Source organism: Tupaia chinensis, unplaced genomic scaffold, assembly GCF_000334495.1.
Source record: "Tupaia chinensis unplaced genomic scaffold, TupChi_1.0 Scaffold150288_1, whole genome shotgun sequence".
Taxonomy (NCBI): domain Eukaryota; kingdom Metazoa; phylum Chordata; class Mammalia; order Scandentia; family Tupaiidae; genus Tupaia; species Tupaia belangeri.
Window position 1 is genome coordinate 920,169 of NW_006210128.1, and position 14,184 is coordinate 934,352.

Below are 14,184 nucleotides of genomic sequence, written 5' to 3' on the forward strand. Positions count from 1 at the left end.
TGTTTGTTTGTTTGGTTTTTCCCTTAAATGCCAGAGAATGCATGTGCAAGCATGAAAGACAAAATTCCCCACTGGGGTCTGGTCATACTGCAAATCTTTTTCCACTAATTCTCTATCCTGTCAGGATCTTGGCTCCCTCTGTGCAGTGCCACATCACGGTGCTACAGGGACGGCCCTCCATAGGTTTATGCAAAAGTAGGCTATAACTTACCAGTTGCGAAGTCTGGCTCAGAGTCATCAGGACTATCGGCATCACTGCCTTCCAAAAGAATCTTCCTCTGTTGGACCACAGCTTTGGATGCTGCTTTTCTTTTCCTGTGAACATCATGAATATCCTCCTCCTCAGTAATCTTATCCAGATCTTCAGGAGAAGCATAAAAATCAGTAGAAAATTTAGAAGCAGCTAATTTCAAGAATTGCAGAGCAGACCTATTACATCTGTGGCTTTTTTTTATTTTTTATTTTTTTTGGCCCAGGTTCACCCCTCCCTTGCTTCTACTTACAAACTACATAGCGTAGTCTGGGACAATCAGAGCACATCAGGTCTCCAGCACAGACACTGGCTTCGAGGAAAAGTCCAATACCCGAGAGAGTATTTCCCAAGAATTTTCAAACTGGGAAGATGTAGGCCCTCTTTTGAGTGGCCAGTTGGGGTAGACTTCATAGAAGCCATGGGTAGCCATGCCTCCACCAGGGACAAAGAGTCAGTACTAAGAAAGAAGACGAAACGCAAAGAAACGGAGGCCAGGAGACGAGGAGAGCTCTGATAAATTTAAAGACCTTGGTTCTAGCTACAGTTTCAGGAATGTACACAAAACTTAGAAAAATAATCTTGTTAACAGAAAAAACTTATTACTAATATCAACATAAAAGACATACCTAAGTGATCACTGGCCACACTGCAGTTAGAGATACGGACAGATTTACTCATCGTTTCTGTCTCGCCACTGCCATGTTTCTCAATGCCTAAGAGAAATAAGAAAGAAAATTTAGATGCGCCTTAATCAACCAACACAGAAATAGAAAGACTACTGCTAAGATATTGGGCTCTGTAACAGCACCTCACAGATACAAAATACAGGACATATATGAGGAAAATAACCTTCATCTCAAACGAGCACAGTGATTTTACTTGGAGAGGCTACCATGTGATTGGCGGTTTGTCATTAAGATCAAACAGATTTATGTCCAAATCTAGCCTCCAGCATGTCAACTGGCATATGGCCCCGGACAAGTTCCCTCACCTATAACACATGGGGATAAAACAGGGTCTCACAGGGTTACTGTACGTGATTCAATGTCAATCTCACATGGAAATGACCAACTACACTTTTATGTAGGTGAATTCATACTTTTACTAACATAAGGACTCTCCAATAAGAAACCTTAAAATGACATACAGCAGACCAGCATGGCAGTTAAGGTGCTGGGCTTCCTACATGGCTGACAGTGGTTCGAGTCCCAGACTTAGCAGCTTGAAAATCACGCCAGGCGCATGTACGTGCATGCCCATTATCTTGAGAGAAAGGAAAAGGGACTGCAGCATGCAGCATGGCCATGTCCCCTGGGGAGTGATTTCTCCCTTTCCCTCTCTCTGTCTCTCTCTTGCAAGTGCATGTACCTTATGGCAAAAAAACTTAAAAAAAAAAAAAATCCGCAGCACTTTAGGAGGGCTTTAAGTCATCATAGTTGGTACTACTAAATGCTACAAAGTACATTATTCAATGAGATGTGAGACTTTTTCTTAAGAATTATTTATTTTATTTAACTTTATTTATTTAATTAATTTATTTTTAATTTGACCAGAGAGGGACAGAATGAGAGAGAGAGAGAGAGAGAGAGAAAATGAGAAAGCAGGTCACCAGATCCAGGACTCGAACTGCGGTTGGCCATGTGGGAGCCCAGTGCCACCATGCTGGTCCTGAGATGTGAGACTTCTAAGGAATTCTTGCTACACAGACTATGTCTTATGAGACAAACTTCATTTTCTCAATTTTAGGTATAATACATGGCAATTTTCTTTTTGAAGTTTCTTTGATTCCTGATTACTAAAATTCTCCCTAATCAAAATTTTTACATATTTTTAAATAAAAAGCAATGCTGATTTAAACAATAAACAAAAATAAGGATAAACAAAATGCCCCCTAAAAGTATGGGCTAACGTAATATTAATGAATTCAGCCCAAACAATTTAATGCCAAAAGCTTTTCAGCAGTTCATCTTTTCCAGGAATACTAACTTCTGTGTCTCTAAAATGGCAATATCATGCTGCATGGCTGTCAGAAAAAACAAAGAAAATTCTGAGATCCAGAGTCATTCTCTTAGGTGCACTGAGCTTGTTAATGAAGATATACAACAAAGATTACCATCATTAGGCCATATCAATTTATGCAGATCTGAAGGAAAGGTGAACTGTTAGGGTCGTCAGATCAAGTTACTTGATCAAGACATCAAATTGAGGGCCAGCAGGCGATGCAGTGGTTACAGCAGGTCGCACTCCCACATGCCTGACTGTGATTCAAGTCCTGGATCCCACAGCTTGAAACTCACGCCAGGCGTGCCCCAAATCCTAGGAGGAGAATGCAGAAGAAGGGACTGCAGCATGGCCATCCCCACGGGGGCTGATTTCTCACTTTCTCTCCCTCTAAGTTTTTTTTTTTTGGAGAGATTTCTGCTATAGGGCGTGTGTGCTCGCCAGACAGACAGAGAGAGACAGAGAGACAGAAAGCGAGAAATCACCCCCCAGGGGGATGGTCACACCGCAATCCCTTCTCCTCCATTCTCCTCTCGGGATCTTGCGCACGCACACACACGCACCCGGCGTGAGTTTTAAGCCACCGGGTCCAGGACGCGAACCACGGTCGACTACGTGGGAATCCAGCGACATAGCCATTACACTAACTGCTGGTTCCCTCCCTCTAAGTCTTTTTATGTCTCTGGTGAGTGCATGTGTCCTATTGCAAAAATCTCTCTCTTAAAAAAAAAAAGATCAGGTTTTCACTGTATACCAAGATATGATTTGAACACCCTGGCACACAGTCATGTCCTCAAGCTTACCTCGGGCATTAGCAGAGATACATGCACGTTTGTATGAGATGTACGCAGCTGAGTAAAGAATTCAATCCAATTATATGCTCTATAAATTACACTATTTATAGTCCATGTATTCAAATTGTATTGTTTCCTCTGCGAAGGCCCACCCAAAGAAATGATCACAAACAGTAAGAAGGTTTTAAGGGTAAGTATCCAGAAAATAAAGTTACTTTCATCTTGAGACTTCTGCACATCCACAGTGGCTGTGGGGGGTTCCTTCACTGATAAAGCCAGTGCGACTTCTAAGTCTCTCTGGTAGAGCTTGTCGTCTAAAGCCAGCCTGAAACACACACACACATAATAATGAGTTTTTAAAATATCACTATCAACAGAGAGCAAAGCTTGAGATTTTCCTAAATTACTATTTAACATTTACTAAGCTCACGAAATTGTTTTTAAACCAACACTGTCATCATTTATTGGCCTTTGATGTTAAGACGCTTAAAATGTCATGTTATACTTGGGCTCTTCAAAAAGTTCATGTAAGGTGAGTAGGCAAAAACTATGCATAGATTTCAAAATGTTTTTGTGCCACAATAAACTCATACTTTGATTCCATTTTTCCTTCAGCCTTTTGAAGTCCCCGTGTTCAGTGTAATAGGTTTGGAACAGGAACAGCTATGTTTTTGCGCCACAAATGGAATCATACTTTGATTCCATTTTTCCTTCAGCCTTTTGAAGTCCCCGTGTTCAGTGTAACAGGTTTGGAACAGGAACAGCTGTGCCGTTGCTCTTTAGTTGTGCTGCCTCTCTTACTACCAGCTCTATCCAGGTGCAAAGTACCTGCTCAGCCTAAAAGAGAGTTGGTTCAAACATCATTTAAACTTAGAAATCTTCTTAAACCTCATCTACATTCCCTTAGCATAGATTATATTCTTATAGTGAATGAAAACAATTTTTTCATCTGTTTCTTCCAATCTAGACTTAATAATTATTTTGCCAGGCCAGCAGCTGGAGTAGTGGTTAAAGTGCTGGACTCCCACATGGCTGACCATGGATCGAGACCTAGACCGGGCAGCTTGAAACTCATGCCAGGTGTGTGTGGATGCATGCCCAAAATCCCAAGAGGAGAATAGAGGAGTGGGGACTATGGCATGGCCATCGCCCATGGTGAGGGTGATTTCTCACTTTCTCTGTGTCTCCAGCGAGTGTATGTACCCTTTAGCAAAAAGCTCTCGAAAAAACAAAAAACAACTGTTTTGCCAGGCTCCTACTATGTATGAGACACTGCATGAGCAGAAGCAGTGAAAGTATCCTCAAGGAACCTGCAGTTTAATGAGGGTAAGGAAGCAAGGCATAGTAGTAGTTATCCCAGGTAAGGCGGACTGTCCTAAGCCTCCTGTTCAAGCTGGTCAACAGCGCTAGAGTTCAGGAGGAGGGAAAATCAGAGACGAGGAAAGACCACATAAGGTGGAAGAATGGAGCTGCATCTTAAGAGATTTACCTTTTTTTTTTTTCCCCCAAATGTGGCTTAGTCAGCTAGATATCCTTCACTAATCTCCTGCCTACATTACCTTGGGTAGGAAACTTTCTGCCTTGACTGGCTTTCTGTTTTTCTTTTTAGAATTATTTTATTTCATTTTATCTATTTATTTACTTATTTTAAATTGACCAGTGAGGGACAGAAACAGAGAGAGAAAAAGTGAGAAAGCAAGCCACCAGGTCTGAGACTCAAATCGTGGTCGTCCAACGCCCTTAGCCACCACGCCACCTGCTGGCCCCAGGATTTATCTTTTTTTAAAAAGCAGTTTTACTGAAATATAACTCACATACTGTAAAAATCCGTCCTTTCAAAGTGTACAATTCAGTCATTTTTACTACTAAAAAAGAGCTATAAAACTATCACCACTATCTAGTATCAGAATATTTTCATTACCCCAAAAAGAAACCCAGGCATGCCCGGTTTACTGCCCCCCAGCTCCTGGTACCCACTGATCTACTTTGTTTCTACAGATCTTCCTCTGCCGCATATTTCATATAAATGGAGTCACACAACACGTGGCCTTTTGTATCTGGCTTCTTTCACTCAGCCATTCCCAAGGTCTGTCTGTGCTGCAGCATGTATCAGTTAATTTCCTTTTGTGGTTCAATTATGTCCCATTATATCAATGCTGCATTTTATTTAGCCATTTATCAGTTGACAAGCATGGGGACTGCTTCCATTTTTGACTGTTAGGAAGAATATTGCTAAGAATATTCATTTTCTGTGGGTTTATATTTTCATTTCCCTTGGTATATACCTAGGCTGGGTCATATAATAACTCTAACATTTTGTGGAGTTGCTAAGCTGCTTTCCAATTTGGCCATACCATTTTACATTCCCACCAGCAATGTACAAAGGTTCCAGTTTCTCCACATCCCTATCAACACTTGTTACTGTCTTTTATTATAGTCAAGAGTGTAGAGTACTAGCTCACTGTGGTTTTGATTTGTATCTCCCTAACAGCTAATAATGGTGTACCTTTTCATGTATCTTTTCATGTCTTTATAGGTTATTTGTGTATTTCTTTGGAGAAATGTGTATTAAAATCTTTTGCACATTTTAAATTGGGTTATTAAGTTACTGTGTTTTAAGAGTTCTTCATATACTCCAGATACAAGTCTCTCATCAGTTACATGATTTCCAAATGTTTTCTCCCATCTATGGTTTTTTTTCACCACATTTAAAATAACATACAACAAACTCGGAAACAACAACAAAAATAGAGGAAGAAGGTAAAGAGTATGACGTGGGTTAGTTTCCCTATGCTAATTAACTTTTCATAGAAGAACTTGTGGCAGTGAAACCTCACACATCCCATGTTCCATTTATCAGTAGTCCTTTTCTGCCCATCTCCTCTCCATACTACAAGTTTGGAGTATCAGGATTTTCATCCCTCACTCCTTCCTCCTTCTTGGCATTAACCACTGGAATTTCAAGGTTAGTCCAGAAACTATGGAACCTTGGCATTGCTGGAAAAATTAAAAAAAAAAAAAAAATCAGGCACTAGCAGATTGCATAATGCATAATGGTTACATTGCTGGACTCCCACGTAGTTGACTGCAGTTGGAGTACTGAACCTGGCGGCTTAAAACTCATGCTGGGTGTGTGCCCAAAATCCCAAGAAGATAATAGAGAAGAGACTGCAGTAGCCACCCTTCCTGGGGGGTGATTTCTCACTTTCTATCTTTCTGTCTCTCCGGCGAGCGCATGTGCTCTATAGCAAAAAAACAAAAACAAACAAAAAAAAAACTTAGAAAAATCAAATTAAAAAAAAATGACAAGGAAAAAATACCTTTTATAGAAAAATCAAATTAAAAAAAATGACAAGGAAAAAATACCTTTTATTTGTTAAAAAAAAGATTTTGAAATTATTTTTAAAATTTATTTCTTCTGAAAGAAAGACAGAAAGAGAGAGAGAGAGAAAAATAGATGAACAGAGAAACAGGTTCTTCCTGCTGTGATCTAAGCCCAGCCCCAGCCAGCCAGGATCGTGGTCACGCGTGCCTTGGCATATAGAGAGACTGCAGGAAGCAAATCCAGGACCTTCCATGTGGCTTTGGCACTGTGAAACACTGCGTTACCACTGCACCACCATGGCTGACCCTAAATATTTTTTAAAAAACTGCCCTTACAGGGACCAGCAGGTGGCGTGGTGGTAAAGGCGCTGGACACTCCCACATGGCCAACCACAGTTCGAGTCCCGGTCCTGGTGGCTTGCTTTCTCACTTTCCTCTCTCTCTCTCTCTTTCTGTGGCTCTCTCTGGTCAAATTAAAATGAAGGAATGAATGAATAAATAAATAGATAAATCTTAAAAAAAAGAAACTGCCCTTACAACTATAATTTTTATCAAAAAAATCTTGTAAGATTTGAAGAATTTAGAGAGAATGTTGGGTACTATAAAAGCCAGCCTTAACTTCTAAACTTTTAAACAATTATTGTCTTAATATTTACATGCATATCTCTTTATATGTTGTGCATTTCTTTTTTCAATCAGGAGAGAATTAATAGTGCATCCTTATTCTACATGTGCTAACTAAGATCTATAATTCTGATCAAGATCTAATTTAACCCAAGACTTTGCATCTCTGTCCATTTTAAATGAACACGTCTAGTATTATATTTATTGTGTCTTACCTCTCACCTTTTTTTAGGTGTTTTTTCTTGTGGTATGATGTTTTCTTTCAGGAGAGTCTTCACATTAGGTTTTGGTTTATTGTGTTTCAACTCCTTTGATATTGTTCTGGACTTCTTACTTAAAGGTACAGTTGCAGAAACAAAATCATCTATGTGTGAATTAAAAATAAAAGAAATAAAATTATTTTCTTAGGAGTTAAAATGTATTGCAGTGTGTGTTCAGGTTTTATAGGTTAAGTAAATTATTTGCTTCCTATGATTTAAAAATTGTCAGTATTTTGTTTGTCTTTAATCCATTTCAACTCCTCTGTTTTGGTGGTCTTTGTTTTTTAAAATACTAATTCATCAAAATCCCATTCACTAAAACACAGTAAAGGCAATTAAGGTAGTATACAAATATCACAGAAAAAAAGGGGCGATTAAAAACTTCTTAAAACCATTAGAAAGGTTTACCACTTTGAAAACTGGAAGAAAATGATTTTTATGGAGACTTCACAAGACAGCCAAATATCTTCTTTTAAAGGTCCATTGCCTATGCTTAGTATGCTAAGCAAGCTAAGGGAAATAAGCATCATGGGGGAGAGAAAGCACTATATGAGGATTCTGATAGTTACTAATATTTTCTCTTTCCCCTATCATAACAAATTTCCTATGAGCCTACTACAGTAACCTTTTTTATAAAGCAAAAAATATAGAATGTGTTTTTCCCCCTAGAGAGAAATTTACTTCCTTTGCCTGTTAAATGTTTCTTCCCTTTCCCCTCCAGCCCATCCTCTACCACCCACTTCCCTCCGCTACTATCCCTGGCGTCTACACCTATCCCCCCTACTATCCTAGCTTCAGATCTTACAATTCCTGCCATAGAGTATAGACATTTGGTACATATTAAGTGGTTCTCTTTCAAAGTCTGGCTCACTTCGCTAAACATTAAGTCCTTTATATTCATCCACTTTGAATAACTGATAGGATCTGTTTCTAATGGCCAATATCGTATACATGTGCCACAAGACACTGAGGCTGATCCCAAGTCTCAGCAATTGTGAATAGTGCTGCAATAAACATGGATGTGCAAGTGTCTTTCTGACTGAGCGTCTTCCTAGCCACTGGTAAACACTCAGGGGTGGGATTCCTGGACCACAGGGCAGTAGTATTTGTAGGTTTTTAAGGAATCTCCATATTGTTTTCCACAAAGATCCTACTAGTTTACATTCCCACCAACAGTGTAAAAGGCTTTCCTTTTCACTAGTCTAACCAGCACTTGTTGTTTTTCTGTTCGTTTGTTTTTTTAATCCAATTGTGGTGTGGTCATCCCCCCTGGGGAGTGATTTCTCCCTTTCTGTCTCTCTGTCCCTTTCTGTCTTTCTGGAGAGTGCATGTGCCTATAGCAAAAACCTCTCAAAAAAAAAAAGAAGAAAAAAAAAAAAAAGGTATTTCATTCTGGTTTTAATTTGCATTTCCCTTATACCAAGAGACTGAACGCTTTTTCATATGCCTTTTGGCCATACATAAGTCTTTGGAGAGTTGGTTATTCAGCTCATTTGCCCATTTTTTAACTGGATTATTCATTTAAAAAAATTCTTTTCTTTTAACTTTATTTACTTATTTTAACCAGAGAGGGATAGAGTAGGAGGGAGGGGAAGTAAGAAAGTAAGCCACCAGTTCCAGACTTGAACCACGATCAGCCACATGGGAGTCCAGCACCCTTAACCACCACACCATCTGCCAGCCCGGATTATTCATTTTTTTACGGATGAGCTGCTTGAGTTCACTATATATTCTGGTTTTCAATCTCTTGACTGAGGAATAATGTGTAAATATTTTCTCCCATCCTGAGGGCTCTCTTTTCAACTCTAATTGTTGTTTCCTTTGGTGTAAAGAAGTGTTTTTTTTTGTTTGTTTTGTTTTTAAGGTTTCTGCCATAGGGTGTATGTATTATTCATTTTTTTACGGGTGAGCTGCTTGAGTTCACTATATATTCTGGTTTTCAATCTCTTGACTGAGGAATAATGTGTAAATATTTTCTCCCATCCTGAGGGCTCTCTTTTCAACTCTAATTGTTGTTTCCTTTGGTGTAAAGAAGTGTTTTTTTTTGTTTGTTTTGTTTTTAAGGTTTCTGCCATAGGGTGTATGTGCTTACCAGAGACAGACAGAGACAATAAAAGGAAAAGTGAGCAATAACCGTCCCCCCAAGGGTGGGGGAAGGCGATGGCCAAGCCACAATCCCGTCTCCATTCTCCTCTCGGGACTCTGGGCACCCACTAAAGAAGCTGTTTAGCTTGATGACATCTTAATCTCTAACTAAAGAATGTTCTTTTCTATCCATTACTGTTTCTCAAGAGTTTCCTGCTCTAACATTCTTCAGAACTCTTATAGTTGTTGAGAATCAACATAAAATTGCTGCTATGGCTTTTAAACATTATGGTAAATGTATGTCTACCTTCAGTGTCCATGTGGACTTAATCATATACGATGGCATTTATTTATACATGTAGGGATATGTATAAATAAATTTATAAATGTATAAACTTCATTCCATGTAGGAATATGACAACTTAATATTTTCTGCACCACCTACTTCATCCAGTATCCAGTACACAATTAGCAATTTATAAATATCTGGTAACAGACTGATGGTAGTAATAAAAGCTAATAGTTCTATTCTATACCACTGACATTTTATCCCAGTTTGTAGACACTCTAAAGGCTATGCCTAAGGCAAAAACAAATTCTTTAAACCTAGAAATGACTGAATATTTGACTTACAGAGACTCTGGTGGTCTGAGAAAGAAATATAAAACCTACATCAAAGTATGGACTCTAATGCAATGTTTCTCAGCTTCTGATCAAAGTTATCTTAATAGCAGAGACAAGTAAACATATAACCAATATAGCACAGCATAAATCTAACCTCTCTCAAAGTCTTCTTTCATGTTACAATTATTGAGGGTTATATATAGTATTCTATTACACATTTGTATTTCAAAAAGACAGTGTGTTCCTTCTTCAGAGAACAAATAGGAGACAAAGCCCAACTTGAGAAACACAGACCCAGAGTAGTTTTCACCCAAAGAATCATTTTCACCTGGATTTGCTCATTTCTCACTTTATTATAACAGTAATTATCAGTGTGGCCATCAGAATAATTATCTTGAATACTTCCCAGATCTACGTAATATGTTATTGAGGCATATATATATTCAATATCTGAGCAACATATGTCATCTATCTCCCAAGGAAATAAATTTCAAAATTTTTACAGCAAAAATAAGAGGTTCTACTTACCATCACTGTCGGAGTTTTCAAACTGTGAGTAATTGATTGATTTCTTATGTCTATGACCAAGAGAGAGATTTTTCATTATCACGAATGTCAATTTCTCACTTCTGTTCTATTCCTTAAGGCTATTAATAGCCTTATAAACAAAAATGTGCTTGGCTTCTTTTTGAAATACTAAAAATCTAAAGCAGACTTGCAGGGGTCCAGCCAGTGGCGTGGTGATTGAGGCGGCTGGATCCCACTGAGACATCTGAGTGGTTTGAGTGCTGGACCTAGTGGCCTGAAAAACGCACTGGGCACATGTGTACAAATGACCAGAACCCTGAAAGAGAAGGGAGGAGAAAGGATTGTGGCATAGCCATCCCCTCATGGGTGCTTTCTCACTTTCCCTCTCCATCTGTTTCTCTCTGCCAAGCACTCATACCTTATAATAAAAACTAAAAAACTATTTTAAAACCACATGATTTGCATTTATAACAGGGATTTAGCATTAGCTGAAATAGATTTAACTGTACCTGACACGGAAAAAATGTGTACCTGTACCTGACAGGGAAAAAAAACAACTTAGATAACTCCCAAAGAATAATCCATATAATTACTACTTCCTAACTATATACTCTTTAATTGCTGCTGAACACATAATTTCCTGTTGCAAATGTCCTTTTGTCTTATATATGCACTCCATATTCCTTGTTAGATTACAAATTTCCTGACACTGAAAGTCATTTTCTTTTTCGATCTCTGTACACCATCAAATGTATTTATATTGTGGACACTTAAAAAATGGTAACTTTGTTTCTGCTACTTACCCTATATCTTTATAGTACCTTATGGGGTATCAAAAGAAAATGAGGGCCAGTCCTGCAGAGTAGTGATTAAACGCTGTGCATCGGGAATCAGACCCCATATGGCTGACCAGCGGCTTGAAAACATGCTGGGCACATGTGTGTATGTGCCCAAAATCTTAATGGGAAGCCAAAAAAAGGAGGAAAAGGATTTTGACATGACCAGGCCCCACTGGGGGTGGGAGTGCTTTCTCTTTGGCTCTCTCTGGTGAGTGCATTTCCCACTGGCGATAAGAAGGAAAGAAAGGAGGGAGAGAAAAGAAGAAAATGATAATCAAAGTGGGAAAAAAAAGTTATTTTCTTCTTCCCTCCTCTATGTATTAAATGAAACAGTATTCAAGGTTGTGTTTCCACCTTTGACCAAATGCTCAAGTATAAATAACCTAGTTTGTCAGTTGGCTGTTCTTTCAACTAAAAATGGGGTTTTATGAAAAAAAGAGGCCAGTTTAGCTTGCAACTCAAAAAAAAAATTTTTTTAAATAATTATTTTCGTTCACTTTATTTATTTATTTATTTAATTTATTTTGACCAGAGGGACAGAGTGAGAGAGGGAGGGAGAGAGAGAGAGGGAAAGGAAAAAAGCAAGCTGCCAGGCCCAGGACTCAAAACATGATGGGCTATATGGGAGTCCAGCACCCTTAACCATCATGCCACCTGCCAGTCCCTCAAAAAAACCTTACAAGTGCCTTTCTTTAAGATAACCATCATATTTTGTTATGTACAATAGAAGTACTTAATGAGTACTTCCCATTTCCAGCAGTTGCTGTAACGGCTATGTCACTGGACTCACATGTAGTTGACTGCAGTTTGAGTCCTGGAACCAGTGGTTTAAACTCACGCTGGGTACGTGTGCAAACGTGCCCAAGATCCCAAGAGGAGAATGGAGGGGATGGGATTGTGGCATAGCCATCCCTTCTGGGAGATGATTTCTTGCTTTCTGTCTCTGTTTCTCTCTGTCTTTCTGGTGAGTGCACACACTCTATAGCAAAAACCTCTCCCCCCCAAAAAAAATTGAGACTGAGTAAGAGTAAAACAAAATTTTAAAATCTATTTTTTAAAAAAATATACTTGGGACCAGTAGTTAGCATAATGGCTATGTCACTGAACTCCCATGTAGTCGACCGTGGTTTGAGTCCCGGACCCGGTGGCTTAAACTCATGCCGGCATGTGTGCGTGTGTGCCCAAGATCCCGAGAGGAGAATGGAGGAGAAGGGATTGCAGCGTGGCCATTCCCCCTGGGAAGTGATTTCTCGCTTTCAGTCTCTCTGTCTCTCTCTTTCTGGCGAGTGCACGCACCCTATAGCAAAAACCTCTCCCAAAAAAGAAAAAGAAAAAAAAAAAAGAAAGAAAGACTTGCTCACACAGATCTACACACACACACACTTAAGGGTTGAGCTGTAATAAATATAATAGTCTTACTGTTTCATTAAGCATATTCTTTTTTTTTTATTTTTTAAAGATTTTTTTTTACAGGGTGCACATGCTTACCAGAGGGACAAGAGACAGAAAGCGAGAAATCGCCCTCCACCCACAACCCCGGACAATGGCCTCACCGTAATCCCTTCTCCTCCATTCTCCTCTCAGGATTTTGGGTACACATACATGTGTCCAGCATGAGTATTAAGCAGCTGGGACTAGGACTTGAACCACGGTCAACTACGTGGGAGTCTAGTGATGTAACCATTACACCATCTGCTGGTTCCTCATTAAGCATATTTCACTCTTTTAGCCTAAGTGTGTAGTAGTAAAATGTGAAATGACTACTAGTATAGTTTGGTGCCACTGTCTTGATTTGTGCTAGGGTTCTAGCAGGTTTATCACTGTAGCACAAAACTAGAACGGTGAGAAAAAAAAATAACATCTTAATATTACTGTGAAAATAATTATTTTTTTCCTTTTTTGGGGGAGAGGTTTTTGCTATAGGGTGTGTGCGCTCGCCAGACAGACAGACAGAGAGATAGAAAGAGAGAAATCACCACCGGGAGGATGGCCACACTGCAATCCTCCATTCTCCTCTCGGGATCCTGGGCACACACACACACACACACACACACGCGCCCGGCGTGAGTTTAAGCCACCAGGTCCAGGACTCAAACCGCGGTCAACTACATGGGAGTCCACAGGCATAGCCATTACGCTAACTGCTGGTCCCACTATGAAAGTAATGCTGAGCTCATGAACTTCCTGAGAAGCCTTCAGGAACCCCCAGAGATCTTCAGACCATACTTTGACTACTGCTGATCCAAACAAAAGGATTACATCTTCAATACTTACATATTTAAAAACCTAGTTCGAATTCGACATGTTTGAAACAGAAATCTTCATCCCTGGCACCTCCTGAACTTACTTCTTTTTTTAGTCATTTCCATCTCAGTTAATACAGAAATCATTCGGTACCTCAGAACAAAAACTTCGTAGTCATCCTTGATTCCTTTTTTCCTTTACCTCCACTTCCACTTCATCAGCAACTGCTGTTAGCACTATCTCCAAAATATATTTCAGATTTGTCTGTTGCTTTCTGTTTTCCCTGGTAACACACTACCCCAAACCACTACCCAACGATATAACAGCCTCCTACCTGATTCTCCTACTCTCTACTAGTCATCTCATCCCCCTGTTCATGCTCTACCAGCAGCCAATAACCTTTATAAAAGCAAAGATTTCTTTCTTACTTAAAAACCCTCCATGGACTTCCCACTGGACTTAGAATAAAATACAAACACCTTTCGAAGGCCTACAAAGCTCTACCTGTTCCAGCACCTGCCTGTTTCTGTGGCCTAATTCCCTACAATTCTTCCAACTGCTTGCTACTATCTCAGCCTGTCTCTCAACCATGGCCTTGGCTCTCCTTC

At 39.4% G+C, this 14,184-nt stretch overlaps 1 protein-coding gene across 1 annotated transcript in view; it reads right to left on the minus strand.

Annotated features, from left to right (window-relative positions):
* Positions 1-14,184, minus strand: part of RAD51AP1 (RAD51 associated protein 1) — a 26,729-nt gene that overhangs the window by 11,582 nt on the left and 963 nt on the right. Inside the window, exons 2-6 of the mRNA XM_006172027.3 lie at positions 10,494-10,543; positions 7,219-7,360; positions 3,264-3,373; positions 880-966; positions 212-361 (exon numbers count right to left, since the gene is read on the minus strand). Of these exons, the coding sequence (XP_006172089.1) occupies positions 212-361; positions 880-966; positions 3,264-3,373; positions 7,219-7,360; positions 10,494-10,543 (539 nt within the window). The remainder of the gene's footprint in view (positions 1-211; positions 362-879; positions 967-3,263; positions 3,374-7,218; positions 7,361-10,493; positions 10,544-14,184) is intronic.